The sequence below is a fragment of the Girardinichthys multiradiatus genome, chromosome 19, assembly GCF_021462225.1.
Source record: "Girardinichthys multiradiatus isolate DD_20200921_A chromosome 19, DD_fGirMul_XY1, whole genome shotgun sequence".
In the NCBI taxonomy this organism is placed as follows: Eukaryota; Metazoa; Chordata; class Actinopteri; order Cyprinodontiformes; family Goodeidae; genus Girardinichthys; species Girardinichthys multiradiatus.
This window is the reverse complement of record NC_061811.1, coordinates 27,173,633-27,192,102: the sequence shown is the minus strand read 5'-3', so window position 1 is coordinate 27,192,102 and position 18,470 is coordinate 27,173,633. Positions and strand designations below refer to the sequence as shown.

Genomic DNA, 18,470 nt, shown 5'->3' with positions numbered 1-18,470 from the left:
ATTGGAAAAAAAATATTTTTTGTATATATAAATGTCAAATTTAAATTCTTTGCAGGGCAGTTATGTGATGTTATGTTTTTAAATTACCAAAGCTATAACATACAGATAGCCAACTCCTACAACAAGCTATATTTGTGTTGTTAATATTGCATTGGGGCTTGAATATTGTGGCTGTTTATGATAAACCCTGAACTGTTCAAAAACATACTCTAAACAAAAAAACTAACACGGTGACTTTCCGAAAAGAATTAAACGTTTTAAGGGAGGCAAACCTCTAATAAATTCCTTGACAGACATGTTTGTCTTTTTCATTTTTAAAATTGATGGGACAATTTGTAAGATGCAACCATTCAAACCGCAAACATAAAGCATCTGCTCGCAGAACACCTTCAAACTCAGCTTTATGCAAGCACAATTATGCTCTCAGAGGTGCCAAGAGCAAATGAATAGGAAGGAGGAATAATCTAATCAGAGCAGAAGTTGCGATGACAAACCCGCTGCTGTGAATAGCACTGAGAAAACTTAACAAATTCTAACAGTCCAGAAAAGCCGGAGCAGATTGGAACCGAAGGAAAAAAATCAACAACTGGATCATTCATAATGATGCAGTGCAGAAACTCCTGCATGTTTAAAGAGCCACAGTTTTTGTTTGCTTTTTCTCTTGTTCCGCTGGGGGCAGTAGCGTCCAGCCAGTAGCACACACAATTTCCTCATTTAAATAGGGCGGTCTGCCCCTTCTTTTACACCTGTTATCCATTCTATGCATAATCTTTGAAGAATGCGCACAACACGCCCACTTATTGCAAGTGCAATTTATTTTTGCACAAGCAATTTAGCACCCCTTTTTGGGATCTTTGAAGATCAGACCCAATGTCTGTTGTTCTTCTTATGCACAAATAAAAATGCACATTTTGTAAATTTTTTTAAAATTATCCTACTGAGCTGAGCATGCTATTATCAGTAACTATACATTATTTTTCACCTAAAATTTCCATCATTTTATATTGTACATTTGCCCATACTGCACAGTCTGTTATTCTTGGTTTTTTTGTTTTTATATTGTTACCTTTGTGTGAACTTGCATGCTTCCATTTGCCAGTCACTTGGCTGTGGTATACCTGAATTTACCTGCTGAGGGACAATAAAGGATATTTCTATTTAATTTATAAGCAAGGTTTAAAAAATTATATAGACATGAGGTTCTTTTTTAGCATAGCATCCCATTGCCTAGCATCTGTTGTATTCTCTCCTGTTGTCTTTGTTCACATAATCTGCATTTTATAGTGTTTTTTTAATTGCTGAATTCCCAAAACAGTTGCTCTCATACACATATTTTAGTGTTTTAATCAACAAAAAAACAACTTTAATTTTGGCCAAAAAGGAAATGCTTTAGACCAAGTTTGTTGCTATGATGATGTGATTAATAAGAGGGTTACAAGTCACTCTTACTACCATCAAGTCAGCGGAGACAGGATGTGCCAGGAGTTTTGTTCTTTTTTTGCTCTTTAAACTGTTATAGCACAGTAGAAAATCCAGAGTAATATTGAAAACATCCAAAACATAAAGGTTGAAGTTGTCTTGGTCAAAAGTAATCATTCATTAAACATTTTCTGAAAATTCTACAGCTATAAACTCAAAATAAATTAAAGTTCCTTATGTATAATTTTGGTAACCCACTACAATGTTCCGCTTCAATACAATCTTGAATCTGTTTAAGCACATTAGCTGACAACATTTTCAATCATGTAAATCAAGGCCATCTCTGTTCTTTCAGTTACTTATCTGCAGGGTAGTCAGGACAAAGACTTCAGAGCTGCAGCTTCTCTGCACATGGTCCACCTCCTGGCTATAAACGTCAACAAAAAATCAGGCAGCAAAAAACAACCTCAGTGTAGCCTGATTTTAAAGTTGGAGTTTGAGCCATGAGTTATTATCTTTATGTATAAAGCAAAGACAAATGCAACCTTGTCAAGTTTAAAGCAAGAGGGAGGTGCATAGGCCTAAATTACAAAAGTAGGTCCTCACAAAGCTTAACTGAGTCTCTGCTGCCCTTGCGCACACAGACACTGAGTACACCCTGAGCATGTGCTTTTAGGGGAAAAGCTGCAGGTTTGTCTCTGTAAAATATCAAACGTTTTGCCGTAAAAAAACAAAAATCTTTTGTTCACTCTCATAACGAGAGCCGTTAAATAATGTTTAGATTTTCTAAGTTCACTTTACACTCCTAACTTAAAGAACAGCATAGTTTGGTTCAAAGTTCTAAAAAATGTGAACTTTACACATGAACTCATTTGTACACAACTCTGATTATATGCCAGTAAATACACCATGGCAAGGTACCCATTATGCACACTGAAACTGTGCTGGCATTAGCTGAAATTGAAATTAGAGTGGAAGAAGCCATTATTTAAAACAAAACATAAAAAAGACAGATTACAAATAGCAAATGCACTCAGGGCAAAGACCTTAACATTTTGAAGATTTGTCCTGTGATCTGTGAAACCAAAATTGAATGTTTGACCATAGTGGCCAACGTAATATTTGGAGGAAAAGGGTGAAAACTTACAAGCCTGAGAACACCATCCAAACTGTGTAGTAAAGGGCCGGGGGCACCATGTTGTGGGGGTGTTTTGCTGCAGGAGGGACTGGGGCACTTCACAAAATAGATGGCACTATGAGAATATAACTTTATGTCAAAATATTAAAGCAGCATCTAAAGACATCAGCCAGGAAGTTAAAGGTCATGCACAGATGAGTTGAAATTAGTTTCAAAGTAGCTTAAAGACAACGAAGTCAATGTTTTGGAGTGGTCATCATTATCTGATCTCATCTCCATAGAAGGTTTTGTGGGCAGAGCTAAAATTTCTCATTTTTTGTCATTTAGCAAACAGAAATAATTTAAATAATGCTAAAAAGCAGATTTACTAAAAGGTATGATTTACTTTCAGACAATTAAAAAAAGCCAGTGGGTATTTTTTATACAGTGTATGTGAACATCTGGTTTTACCTCTATAGAAGCATGTGCTCTTATTTGTATTTCTATCTGTTTGACCTTTCCCTTTAAACCTTTTCAGATAAATGTTATCCACAAGCCTAACCCATCGTAATAGAACAGCCAACTGCAATGGCTGCAAGAAGACACATAATCCCTACTTGAGTGTCAGCTGGAGGTCATGTAAGTACTGGCGGGCTGATCAGAGTGGTGTCAGGAGCTTGTAGACTTTTTCTTAGTAGAGAGTTGTAATTGCCTAAACTCTGCCTGCAGCTCTCCTTTTAATCTAGAGTAAAAGACATCTGCTGTTCTACAACTACTAGACACAGCGAACAACTTGTATATCCTTTAAAAGATTATAAGGGTACACTGAGTGACTCCACCTCAATTTCCCCCTGCGGTAGAACCAGGTAAAAGCATTAATCGATTATCTTCAGTGGAAAGTTTTTCCTTTGAAGCAGCAGCAAGAAATATTGAGCATTTATTAATGTATAAACACGGTGTAATGCCATTACTCTAAAATAAATGCAGAAGATACCTCACCAAAAGTGAAAAAGTATGTCCTGCAAATTCCAGCAGAGCAATAAGTTGTTACAGACAGTATCATGCATTTAGAAGAATATAGTCTTTCTAATATTTATGACTTTCACATTGAAGCACAAAACAACCCTGAAAGTAACAGATGTGGAGAGTCAAACCCAATTTGGGCCAGCACTGTTAGAGACCTTGGGGCCAAAAGGTATCTGGTGTCCTGATGACCTGATGTGACTGATTAAATGAGACTTCATTCCATTCAACAAGGGCAGGAGGAATGAAACAAATAAGTCTGCATCTTTTTACAGCTGTGTTCTATCGCCCCCTACTGTGATTTTTGGCAATTAATCAGTAGTTCTGAGATAAGTATTGCATCAGGATGAATAGTGAAATAAAAGTGCAATTTAAGTCAACTAAATGGGCATAATCCTTTGAGACGGCAGAACAAACAGAAGCTTTTCCTTACCATGAAAAATGGTCAAACCTGGCTAGACATTTTAGAAAATGGGCTTCTAACGGGCATGTGGGAAAATTCTTCTATGGATCGGATGAAACTAAGGTTGAACTTTTTTGCATTTTATCTAAAAGGTATGTTTGGTTTAAAAAGGAGTCTTTACATCACCATATGAACACCACAGACACATTAAAGCGTTGTAAAATCATCATGCTTTGGGTTGTTTTTATTCACTTGGAACTGGGAAAAGGAACACCAACATTTAGCATGACAATGACCCAAAGTATCCTTCCATATCAATAAAAGAATATGTCTGAAGGTCTGTAGGATTATGTGAACAGGGCTGTGCACAAGAGATACCAAAGCAATCTCACAGATTTAGATGTGGGATGAGAATAGACTTAAGCCCAAAAAGACTGTGCTAATACAATTAAATCTAAAGGTGTTTCAACCATGTATTAATTTAAAGGTGAGCAGCTACATTATTTTAGTTTTTCTTCTTTGTTTTTTGCCTTAAAAGATTTCAGTATTTTGTTTTCAGTTGTATTCTAAAATTGAAAACTTATCATGCTATTAAGTGACATTAAAAGTAGAAAAAGTCATCAAATAATATATCTTGGTCTAATTTGTTAAACCTACAAAATCTTGGCATTATAGCAGGTGTTTGAAGACATTTTATAACAAGTCTATAACACTTGCAGAAATACGCTATGATCAGTAGATGGCAGCAGCTTTCCTATTAAATATTCTAAGCTTCCACCTCAGTCACCACCACAGTAAAGTTGTAGCCATCATTTATTGTAGGAAAGGGGCAGTGCAGTGTTAGAGAAGTAAAAATGACCTCTGATTGGATGAAAGTTTTAGGGATTTTTTTTTTTCTCACTGAGGCAGTCCTTAAAAATCATCTAATGCTGGTAAAGTTTCATTCTTTTGAAGTTTGCAGCAGGTCTCATTTGGTGGATTGCCTGAGGAAAAGCTTACATGTTTTACTGGATTTAACCTTTAAATTGGAATATCAGTTCTAGATTAGATTTCGTTTTCCACATTTTGACAGATTTATTAACCCGACTCAAACATTTGTGACCCTGGGATAAGTGCTCTTGACGCAAGCTTTGTGCCATGGCAAACTCTTGTCTCCAACTGTGCGGCTTTCTTCTCAGCAGCCTTGGCTGGCTCGGGATTGTGATTGCCACATCCACGAACGACTGGGTGACAATGTGTAAATACGGTGTGAACACCTGCAAGAAGATGGATGAGCTGCTATCCAAGGGACCATGGGAGGAGTGTGTCATCTCCACAGCACTTTACCACTGTGCCTCCTTTACACAGATCCTGGAACTGCCAGGTAGACATTGTTCTCTTACTGTACCTCATACCTCTATTTTCTGTTGATTCATTCTTTCACTTGAAGTAATGCAGATCAAGAAATGTTTGCTCATGATTAGCCCACTAACTTCGTATAAATAGGAAAGAATTGCAGTTAAAAAAGGAATTTCGTTCCACAGCCTACATCCAGACTACTCGAGCCCTTATGATCATAGGGTCTATCCTGGGTCTCCCTGCGGTGGGACTCCTCCTCATGTCTATGCCTTGTATCAACCTTGGAAATGAAACCCAGAGCTCAAAGAACAAACGTGCCATCCTGGGAGGAGTGCTGATGCTTATTGTTGGTGAGAAACCTAATTATTTTATTTACATATACTACTTTGGATACAATAGTTCTTATCAAAATGCCACAATTAATAAGAATAATACAAATACTGACATTAACTTCTCTTAACGTCCCCATTATGACCTATTATGACCTGGGCTCAAAAGCATTTTGTGGGTAGAGAGTGTTAAATAAAACTTTTCCTCTGAAGGGTCCACACAGATGCACGTGTTTATGTTCTATTGAACCCTTCCCCCCCAAAAAGACCCCATCACATTCCTCATATCCACCTACTCTCATCCACGCCCTGCTTTTGTCCTGAGCCAGATGGAAATTCCCTTAGCGGCCAACATTTTACTGAGATTACAAGTACGCAGCTGTTGCTACAGCGTTTTTCCACTACCCGCTTCCCTGAAGAGCAACTTTAACACCTTTTTAGGAATCATTTTACCTTTCCAAAACACACAAAAAAAAAAAAAACGTTGCCAACCCCAACAGATATCTCCACATTTCCTTCAAAAAAAGACAATCTAAACATGTTTTTTCGCATAACGTACTTCAGGGAGGATTGTTTTTCTATGTATGTTTGTGTTCTTTTATTTGTCAGATCCTTGATTCTTCAAGTAGCATGCTAGGATAGTGGTAAACAACTATTAGCTCTTCTACCTCTTAATATCAGCAGGGTCAGTCTTTGTGAAGGAGGACTTCATATTTTATAAAGCAGCAGTATTTTCTGACTGATTTGTCCTTTGAATAAAGCCTGTTTGTGCTGATTGCACTCTAAAAGCTAATGGGTTAAGGATAGACGTGCTGATCAAGCTTTCACACCTTCTAAATCCAATTCCATTTTTTCCTTTTTATTCCGAAGAACTCTGACACATAGATGAGAAAAAAATGCTAAAAGTCCTTAGATACAGGTTATAATTTTGAAACCAACTGAAAATGAAGAGTTTATAAGATAAACCCGATGTATTCACCAAAAATTCTGTCTCTAATTTTTACCTGGTTTTTATCAAACTCATAAAAATGTACATGCTGTTAGTTTTGATGGAATACTATATTTAAAAAGACAAATAATTACAGTATTTAACCAAACAATCATAGATAAGGTCTGATCGGAAGAACATTTTCCATTTCCAACTGATTGGTCAATCTCTAGTTAAAAACAACCATGTTTGAGTTATTTTGCCAAACCAGTCCTTGGTCAAATATGCAATTCAGGGTTCATGTATCAGAACAGGGTTGTGTTATGAGTAGCCAGCAACCTGGAGTAGATTTTCAACCCCCCAAAATTGCTTAAACTGACCAACATGTAACGTTTAGGGTAGCAAAGTGTGTTGAAGTCAATAATTTATAACCTGAATTACCAAGTAAGTAATATTTGAGTTTACAATATTGGTGTCTATTTTTAGTTTTATTCTATAAAATAATCAGATAAAATACATAACAACATTATCATGTCAAGTAACACATTTATTAACAATCAACTTTGCATTTTCAAAATTTAAACTCAATATGTAACGCTGTATTTAATATTCTCTAAACAACTGTGTCGACAGAATACTCTATATAAGCAAGTTGTGCAGTGGTTGCATAAAGCATAGTGGCAGGGAATAGAACCAGCTGAAAGACTCACTTTTCTACACATAAGTGGTTTGTGTTTGACTTGTGAAAGTTGAGCAGCATTACAGTATTGTAGCTGTCAAAACATTACTTCAAGAACACCATCTGTCACCCCACTTGGTCTCTGTAAGTTCAGCTAGTTTTCCCACAACAGCATATTATTTGGCACTAAAAAGTAACTTCAAGCAAATGCTACATTTGTGTTGGTTGGAAGGGAGTCTTCCCAGTCTCTCATATATTTGGCTCAGACACAGAAAGAAACTGACATTGCTGCAGATAATTATTGTAGGTAAACATGTAGGATGAATGCTTAGGGAACACCTTCTACAAAATAGATTAGACACTTTTACTGACGGACAACCGCAGGACAGCAATGTATTCTACATTAAAAATGATCAGATAAAAAATAAAAATAAAAGCAACATCCTTGTATTGTTTTAAAAAGACTTATTGGTAAAAACTACTGAATTTGGATAACAATATTCCTCCTCAGTATTTAACACTATAAAACTTTACTTCACTTTATATTTATTTTAGAAAACATTCATTGGTCAAAGTGTGATTCTTTAACAAAGTTAGCAGCTCAGCTAAGTTAAGTACTCAGCATGTATGAGGCTAATGTTATCTTCAGTGAACAAACTGCTCCCTGGAGTTGACTAAAGTCATTAACACATTATTTTTTATACATTTATTATTTTATATTGCAGGAGGTTCAGTGAAATTTTAGCAGTTTGTTGTATAAGTCATTTTGACCATCTATAAAAGACGATCAGGCTCCTTCTAGTCTCTTTTCTAACTCAACTGACTTTGTCACAGTTTTTGAACCAATTTTTATCTAAAGCTACCAGTATTCTGTCCCAACACCTTAAACCCTACATTTGTGTTACAGAAACAACCCAGCTTTTTGTGTGTAGGTGCTACTTTGCATCCTCAGTTTCTTCTGGTGCTGTGCAGCACAGGATCTTTGAGTGTATTTTTCAGAACCATTTGAACTCCCAACCAAGCATTTTTTCTGTCTGCCTCCTTAGCACTGTGCGCTATGGTGCCAACCATCTGGTTCCCCATCGGTGCCAACCAGGAGCTCCGGCTCATGTCTTTCGGTTTCTCCCTCTACACCGGATGGGTGGGCACCGTTTTCTGCCTGCTGGGTGGCATGATGCTCATGTGCTCATCAGACTCCTCCACCTCCTCTTCGCGCACCTACCAGGACAACAACCACTTTTACTACTCCAAACAGGGAGGTGGCAATCAGCCAGCGGCGTCCTCCAACAATCATGCCAAAAGTGCCCATGTCTAAGTTTGGATACATTGTAGATTCTGCATGGTTTCTTGTAAATAGAGACATTTGCACAAAAGCAATCAAAGATTTATGATATTCATGTTCATTGTACAATGTGAAGAAAAACAACCAAGAACTTGACTTATCATGCACACAAATAGAAAATTTGAATGCAAACAGTTTGAGCTGAGCTTTGTTTTTGTCCTGAAGTGCCAATTTTCCAACCTCCTCGTGAGGGATGTGGTGTGGACTCACCCCACTGTTACATAAATGTACATGTAATGTAATACAATGTACATGTAATGTAATGCAAAACTTGTTTAATGAGTACCCTAACGGTCAATCTGATCAGGGCCTTTTGTCATTGAATATAGTTTTTAAACCTGTTTAGTGTTAGGTTGTATTGTTTTGATCAAATATGGGTATGGCAGTGTTAATCTGAACTGAAATTTGTTCTCATTGTTCATGTACATAGACTTTTTTGACAGTATTAATAACTCATAAGTGATGGATGTAATTCAAACAATGTTTGGTAACTGGATTTAAATATAGACTCTAAAGCAAAGTTTTACCAAGCAGTGATTTAATCCATGTATTTGCACTGTAAACGTTTTTTTACTAAAACAGTTAACATAAAGCAAACATTAAACGTCTCGTTTTATGTTTTTACTACTTTTGTTCTGTTTTAGATTTAATGAATAATAGTTTGACCTTAAAGCATGTGGCATTAAACATTTCTCAACTATACGTCTAAGTTCTTTCTGTTTTATAGGTGTGCTCTAAATAATAAATAACCATTTCCTTAAAACTGTAACCACCACTGGTTGTTATTCCTAAATTGAACCTCAAATCAAATACATTTTAAAATGCATCAAATATATGTTTAAGCGTCAGCTATTTACTGTTACAAAGTTTTACTCTTTTATCTTCAGTACTAAATGCCAATAAAGTAAAATTTTACAAAAATATTGTGCTATATATTTAATTTATATCCTGGGTTTATGATGTGGGACTGAAGTTGGTTTTAGTTTTAACCTACCTTGGGTTTGAAAGCGGAAAACTGTGACCCAGTTCTGTCGGTTAAAAGAGAAACTGGAAGGAGTCGCCAATATTGAGCACTTAGCAACTTAATTGCTATATTTAGTTTGTAATTAGACTGCTCCTCTTAAAAAAACCAAGCTGCATTTATTTTTGTGGTGGTGTTGGAAGCATTTAGAGAATCTCAAATGAAAGTATGTGTCATTCTTACTCTGTTTAACAAGCAGCAGGTGCTACCACGGGCCCTCTGTCCCATTCCCAAAGCATTCACGTGCAGCCCTGTCCTTTACCAGACTGCAAATTAATCGTTCCTAAGTGGACACCAAGATTAAAGACACACCAGACTTGTGAATACTAAGCAATAAAACATACAACAATAACAACACAACTTAAAACAAAAAAAGGCAAACCAGAAAGTAATGACTCCAACAGAATGCCCTTTTTTGGTCACTTTTGCAGGTCGCAAGCCAAACTAAAGAAAGAGGACTGGAATTGTGTTGGATATACATAATGAATGGATGGATTAACAAAAAAATCTGTTTAACCCGATATCGCTTACTTGACTATGCATTTTATAAATTATTCTTTTTATCCCACTCTTTGGTATCCTTGACATTAGACTTTAGTAACTTGTAAGCACTTTTTGAGTTGAAAACTTGCTGGCTAAAACCCATTATCTAACCCTGTTATTTTAAGTAGCATCAGGTCTGTTTCGGTCCATATTTGATTCAGGACTGTCAGGGATATACCAAAATTGGAAAATGGGTTCAAAATGTCTTGTTTTAAACCCATTATTTTTTAGAGTGCAGTTTTTTCAACTACTACTTTTTGATGTGATATTTTTATCTCATTCATCCTTTTTGTATAGTAATGGAAACAGATCGGAAGTGATGCATGTGTGAGATAAGAGGTAATGTGCATCGCAATGATGTGTGATAAGATTTCCGCCACAGCTGAGGGACTCAGACTGACTGTCCTACAATTTCTGAGTATTTGTGTGTACATTAGCAATGTGAATCTAAGCTGAAACAAGAAGAAAATATGTTGTTTTGCTACAATTAATCTTTGTGACCTTGACTGAGATAAGGACAGAAGAATCTGTCCCTTAGACTCAGAGAACCTCGGATTCTCTTCTGGTAACCACACACATACACAGTGGGAGATAACTGTGCCCAATTTGTGTACTCCTTAGCCCAAATCAAGGTCACTGAGTCATTGCAGAGATGAAAACAACATGTGACATCTCCTCGTCGTCAGTTTATCTTTAAACAGACACAAACACACACACACACGTCTGAGCACCGATCCTTCTTCAGGTACTGTTTCATTTCTACTTTTCATGTGAATTTCCTGGCATGCCTGTGATTGCAGGTATGTCATCACAGCAGAGTGCGTATTCCCTGAAAAGGGATGGTGTTCCTGGTACAGAGCCATGTCCTTTACAAGAGACAGATGGAAGGATACTGAGCAAATAACCTGCCTTGTATTGATTAAACTTGATGATATTAAATGCACTGATTAAACACTTACTGACAAAAACTGCTGTTGATTTTTGTCTAATTTTATGCTTGAGTATCCAGTGTACATAAGCATAGTGTGTTAATTATATTGCACCTGGAATGACTCCAAAAAAACTCTTTTTTATGTTTCCAGAATTAAAAGAAGAAGGAAAAATGTATACTTTTAAAGCATTTCAGTAGTCCATATTAAAACAGAGGACAAATGACTCCAATCGGTCACAATATGCGACCTATATAACATTTTGAGGTTTTTGCATTGCTTTATGGCTCTTATATCATATGCAGTGCTTTGCAAAACAATTCACATCACTTGACGGTTTTCACATTATGCCACCTCACAACCACAAACTTCAACATGTTTGATTGGGATTTAATCTGATAGACCATGAGTAATTGTAATGGGTAAAGAAATGTATACAATTTTTTAAATTAAAATAAAATTTAAAAAATCTGAGAACCTTTTGGGTATGCTACTGCTTATTTCTTCTTTGCAAATACAGGTCCTTCTCAAAATATTAGCATATTGTGATAAAGTTCATTATTTTCCATAATGTCATGATGAAAATTTAACATTCATATATTTTAGATTCATTGCACACTAACTGAAATATTTCAGGTCTTTTATTGTCTTAATACGGATGATTTTGGCATACAGCTCATGAAAACCCAAAATTCATATCTCACAAAATTAGCATATCATTAAAAGGGTCTCTAAACGAGCTATGAATCTAATCATCTGAATCAACGAGTTAACTCTAAACACCTGCAAAAGATTCTTGAGGCCTTTAAAACTCCCAGCCTGGTTCATCACTCAAAACCCCCAATCATGGGTAAGACTGCCGACCTGACTGCTGTCCAGAAGGCCACTATTGACACCCTCAAGCAAGAGGGTAAGACACAGAAAGACATTTCTGAACGAATAGGCTGTTCCCAGAGTGCTGTATCAAGGCACCTCAGTGGGAAGTCTGTGGGAAGGAAAAAGTGTGGCAGAAAACACTGCACAACGAGAAGAGGTGACCGGACCCTGAGGAAGATTGTGGAGAAGGGCCGATTCCAGACCTTGGGGGACCTGCGGAAGTAATGGACTGAGTCTGGAGTAGAAACATCCAGAGCCACCGTGCACATGCGTGTGCAGGAAATGGGCTACAGGTGCCGCATTCCCCAGACCTGGGCTACAGAGAAGCAGCACTGGACTGTTGCTCAGTGGTCCAAAGTACTTTTTTCGGATGAAAGCAAATTCTGCATGTCATTCGGAAATCAAGGTGCCAGAGTCTGGAGGAAGACTGGGGAGAAGGAAATGCCAAAATGCCAGAAGTCCAGTGTCAAGTACCCACAGTCAGTGATGGTCTGGGGTGCCGTGTCAGCTGCTGGTGGTGGTCCACTGTGTTTTATCAAGGGCAGGGTCAATGCAGCTAGCTATCAGGAGATTTTGGAGCACTTCATGCTTCCATCTGCTGAAAAGCTTTATGGAGATGAAGATTTCATTTTTCAGCACGACCTGGCACCTGCTCACAGTGCCAAAACCACTGGTAAATGGTTTACTGACCATGGTATCACTGTGCTCAATTGGCCTGCCAACTCTCCTGACCTGAACCCCATAGAGAATCTGTGGGATATTGTGAAGAGAACGTTGAGAGACTCAAGACCCAACACTCTGGATGAGCTAAAGGCCGCTATCGAAGCATCCTGGGCCTCCATAAGACCTCAGCAGTGCCACAGGCTGATTGCCTCCATGCCACGCCGCATTGAAGCAGTCATTTCTGCAAAAGGATTCCCGACCAAGGATTGAGTGCATAACTGTACATGATTATTTGAAGGTTGACGTTTTTTGTATTAAAAACACTTTTTTTTTATTGGTCAGATGAAATATGCTAATTTTGTGAGATAGGAATTTTGGGTTTTCATGAGCTGTATGCCAAAATCATCCATATTAAGACAATAAAAGACCTGAAATATTTCAGTTAGTGTGCAATGAATCTAAAATATATGAATGTTAAATTGTCATCATTACATTATAGAAAATAATTAACTTTATCACAATATGCTAATTTTTTGAGAAGGACCTGTATGCTAAGGGGCATTGTCCTGCTGGAAGGTGAATCTCTCTCCCAGTCTCAAGACTTTTGCAGCCTCTCAGGCTGGTTTACTTGCAGGTTTACCTGCCTTTATTTAGCTCAGTTGAGCTTCCCATCAACTCTGGAAAACTTGACAAGTTGAAGTACATTTCCAACAGCATGATGCTGCTACCAACATGGTTTATGATAGGAATGGTGTGTTTAGGTTGATGTGCAGTGTAGTTTTCTTTCACATAAAGCATTATTCAGGTAAGGCAAGAAGTTAAATTTGCATCCCATCTGCCTTCTTTCACATATTTTATGTGTGTTCTACACTGTTTGGCATTCATGGCTTTCGTTCAACAATGTGTTTCTTATTGCCACATTTCCATAAAGGCAAATTTGTGGAACTCTCTACTTCTACTTCTGTGAACAGATTGTGCTACCTTAAGCTGTGGATCTCTACTTCACCTCCAGAATTAAAATGAACCTCTTGACTGCTTAGCTATACCTGCATGTTACTTTAGGTGGGTGGGCATGTTTCCCTAGGTTTGCTTTTGTGTCATCATCATTTCATTTTCAGATAATGAACTGACCACTGCTCGTTGAGATATAGAAAGCTCAGAATGCAGTTTTATGTCCTAACTCTGCTTTAAAATCCACAACTTTTCCTGAAATCATTCTGGTGATTTCCGTCACCTTCATAATGCAGTTTGTTCTCTAATGGCCTGTTTACAAAACTACTGTATTCATATTGTGATTAAATACCCCACTGAGAGGCTCTGTTTTTTATAGGATGACTTCCGTTGGCGATTAGTTGCACTGGATTTTATTCAGAAATTTTAGAATAAAAAGGCTCTAAATACAAATTCATATCTGACTTTTTAAGTTTAAACATTTTAAAAACATTTCATTCTGTTTCTTCAACTTTACAAGTTTGCACTACCTTGTATTGGTCTATTAGATAAAATCACAGTAGTATTGTGGCTGCAATGTGGCAAAATGTACCAATAAGAAAAATCAGGGGGAATAAATACTTTTGCAAGACACTATCACCCTGGAGTTAATTGATTATTAATTTAAAAGTTGGCCTTGCTTAATACTAAAAATATATATTTTTTTTTAATTAGGTTATGGCTCTTTATTTGCCTTATATAAACAAGACTATATTGCGGAAGTCTTTAAAAAACTATATAATAAATTAATAAAATGATCATAAAGGGAAGTAATTGATCATTTACCTGAACAGTTTGCTTAAACAAACAGTGGCACAGATACAAAGACGATTACACTGTACCCCTGAAAAATACATGATGTGGTCATTTTTACCTTGATGTTTACTGTGTAAGAAAGCAAATAGCACATAAATGTAACTATTAATTGATGGACACGCCCTGTTTACAGTCTGAAAACTATTGGGCCACAGTTTGGTCATACCTCCATAAGTTCAGATATTCGAAAATTAAAGGGCTGATTTTAGATACAGTAGTTTATCTTTTTCTTAGTTTTTAATTACTTCAGTATTTTATTTGTAATAAATCTCTTCTAAACATTTACTCCCATAGTGTCATTTGTTTTGTACCAGATTATTGCTGAGTCTTTGGTTCTGCCAGCCGTTTTTTCACTCATAGCTCATGTTGAGTGTGTTTTGTTTACTTAAAATTCTTCTAAAAAAAAAAAACACCCGAGCAGCTTTACCTGTCTGACTGCTGCCTCGCTCTCATTTGTTTGGGACTTTAAAATGTGACCAGTTTGGTTAAACATGGCATCTGGGTCGTTTTACACAAGTTCTTACTCACCCCAGTATACGCATAAATTACAACCCAGTATGCACAGTCAGTGGAATAACAAAATACACCCTTTTCAAGTAAATGCTTTTACATATCAGAACAACCTGTCGTGTTGGCTGATTAATAGCCTAACATTTGGTTATTAGGTGAACACCACATAATATCTAACTGTGATAAAGTAGCAAGGAAGAGAATAACAGCAGCAGTAATTCATGGTACTCCCAGGATTAATATAGAGACAGACAGGGGATGATAAGAAGACTATTAATAATGATGTCAGGACATGTGAAGGATTGCAGCGGTACATTTATGAGCATAACAATGGGATGATGAGCTAACTGAGCTGCTGGGGGACCACCCAAACTGATGTGTTCTATGTCTTTTGTTGTTATTTTGGTTACAATGTGAGATGAGATGATCATTTTATTGGTAATGTGCAAAGAAATTCATTTTCTGTTGTGGCTTTATGTTTTGATTAACTATTACAATTTTAAGAGATCATTTACATTTAATGACATCCTACCTCGATAAATACACATGCACCAGCTTGTGTGCAGCCTGTGACGAGCTCTCCTAATCACAGGATCTCTTTATTTTTCCTACTTTTTATTATTTTTCTCTGACACCATTTTCACTTCAACCAAGCTACCATGAGGGCTGCAAGAGTTTTGGTGCTTTTGTTCGTTGTTGAAAAACCTTTTTTTTACACCAGGGATCAGCTGATTGACCTCTATCATCAAGGGGAATGAGAGGTTCCTCGGGAATAAGTTGGATGAGCTGACGGCACTGGCCCAGAGTCAGATGGAGTACTGGGAGTGAAGTTTAATGTGCTTCATGGAGACATGGCTGCACCTGTTCAAGGGTGTGTAAGCGTGTAGGTGGAGGGCTTGCAGTTCTTGTGAACAACCGGCAGTATATCACCATGAAGGAACTCAGATGTTAAACTTTTCTATTATCATCAAGGTGGCTGTTTATGCCCACTCTCCTCAGCAAACCCCACCACTGTGTATGATTCCCACTTTCACCCAATTAGTGAACTGCACTACCAGAGAGGGAAGAAAAATAGACCTACTGCATGCTATTGTTAAAGATGCTTACAGCTCTTCAACCCTCCCCCACTGGGTAGGTCAGACCACAATCTGATTCACCTCTCTCCCTGCTATGTGCCTCTTGTAAAGACACTGCCTGCCACATCAAAGATGGTGAAGAGATCGACATATGAGACCCTGCAATGATGCTTCGAGGTGATGGACTGGCAGACACTCTCTGATTCCCACAGTGACTTTGATGCGTGCAGAGAGTGCATAACTGGTTGCATCAACCTCTGTGTGGACAACATTATTTCAACTAGGAGTGTCAGTTGTTACCCCAACAACAAGCTGTGGGTAACAACTGACATCAAAGCTATCTTAAATGACAAGAACTGGCATGAGGGAGGAGGTGAGAGGAGTGTAACATGAACTGAGATCTAAGATCAGGGAGGCTAAGGAGAAGTACAGGAGGAAATTGGAGTGGAAACCCAAACAGAAATTCATGAGAGAGGTATGGAGTGGCAAGAAGACCAGTGATGGTCTTCATGCCAACCGGAGGTTAAGGAGTAGATGGCAATGTTGAAATGGTAAATGACCTGAATCTATACTTGAACAGTTTCGAAGGTGTGACACTTAAAAGAACACCGCCACACTCTCTCCCCTCCCAAGCTTCCTCTTGCTCAAACTCATTTCCTCCTCATGACGTTGCTGAGCACACACTCCCAATAAATACTTTCATCCCTCTGCCGCCAGTCACAACAAATATGACAGGAATGGACTGAAAATGATTATTGTTTTTAGTTTTTTATTACCTAAATGATAGTGATCTACTGAACAACATAGTCAGTGAAGCTTAGAACATGGAACAATAATTCCTCGCTTCATCCATTTTTACTTCGTACTCGTATTGTCCATGTTTGTGTGAACAAACAAGGAATTTGACTTTGGTTTTCAGCACTCCGTGGATGGAGGAATTGTCAGCCCCAATAATTCCTTCTCCTGACCTAACTGTTTGTTGCAGTCTGGACCAGCCCTGTTTTGTGGATGAGCCAAACCACACAGAGACTGCACAGGACAGAGTGAATAATAGAAGTGTACAAGATAGCCAGCAGCTCCTGTGGAAGTTGTACTTCTTGAGTTGCCGTGGGACGTACAGTCTCTGCTACGCCTACTTCTGAACAGTGTCTATGTGTGAAGACCACCTCAGGTCCTAAGAAAGGGAGGTTCTAAGGAACCAGAAGTGATCCACAGTAGTTTTTGAGGATGGTGAGGGGAGGACGTTAGGGGTGAGATCTCCAGAAGTCCGCAGTCATCTCCACAGCCTTGAGCGGGTTAAGCTTCAGGTGGTTCTGACCACACAAGTGAACCAACTGATCCTCCGTCTGTCTGTATGCCGACTCATCACTGTCCTGGATCAGACCAATGACAGTGGAGTCATCTGCAAACTTCAGGAGTTTCACAGACGGATCTGCTAAGGTGTAGTCATTTGTGTAGAGGGAGAAGTGGGGAAAGAAAACACCCCTGGGGGGTCCTGGTGCTAATGGTTCTTGTGGGGGAGAAGATGCTCCCCAGCCCCACCCACCGCTGCCTGCAAGTCAGGAAGATGGTGATCCATGGACAGGTAGAGGCTGGCATTGTGTGCTAGGTGAGCTTATAGTGGAGAAAGTCTGGGTTGATGGTGTTGAAGGCAGAACTTAAGTCTACAATCAGGATCCTGTCTTCTGCCCATAGGTGCTTGAGGTGGTGAAGAATGAAGTGTAGTCCCAGGCTGACTGCATCATCTTCTGACCTGATTGTCTTTTAAGCAAACTGCAGGGGGTCCAGCAGGGGACCTGTAATATCCTTCAGATGCTTTAAACCCTGTCTCTAGCACATTTAACACTGTGATAGTGGGCTTCTTGGGTACCGGGATGATAGTGGAGCGTTTATAGCAAGAGGAAACCTCACACAGCTCCAGAGATTTGCTGAAGATCTGAGTCAAGATGGGGGCCAGTTGATCAGCGCAGGCTTTCAGGCAGAAGGGGGAAATACCATCAGGTCCTGGAATTTTTCTGTTCTTCCGATGCTGAAAGAGCCTATTAACATACACTCACCGGCCACTTTATTAGGTACACCTTGCTAGTACTGGGTTGAACCCCCTTTTGCCTTCAGAACTGCCTTAATCCTTCATGGTAAAGATTTAAGAAGGTACTGTAAACATTCCTCAGAGAGTATCACATATTTGTCGGCTGCACATCCATGATGCTAATCTCCCGTTCCACCACAATTCAAAGGTGCTCTATTGGATTGAGATCTGGTGACTGTGGAGGCCATTTGAGTCCAGTGAACTCATTGTCATGTTCAAGAAACCAGTCTGAGATGATTTGTGCATTAAGACATGGCGCGTTACCCTTCTGGAAGTAACCATCAGAAGATGGGGACACTGTGGTCATAAAGGGATGGACATGGTCAGCAACAATACTCAGGTAGGCTGTGGTGTTGACACGATGCTCAATTTGTACTAA

General features: G+C 38.4%; 1 protein-coding gene across 1 annotated transcript; it reads left to right on the top strand.

Annotated features, from left to right (window-relative positions):
* Positions 1-4,902: 4,902 nt before the first annotated feature.
* cldn11a (claudin 11a) lies at positions 4,903-9,280 on the top strand. The gene is made up of 3 exons (XM_047392965.1): positions 4,903-5,325; positions 5,486-5,650; positions 8,283-9,280. The coding sequence occupies exons 1-3, from the start codon at positions 5,100-5,102 to the stop codon at positions 8,549-8,551; spliced, it is 660 nt and encodes a 219-aa protein (XP_047248921.1). The 5' UTR covers positions 4,903-5,099; the 3' UTR covers positions 8,552-9,280.
* Positions 9,281-18,470: the final 9,190 nt, after the last annotated feature.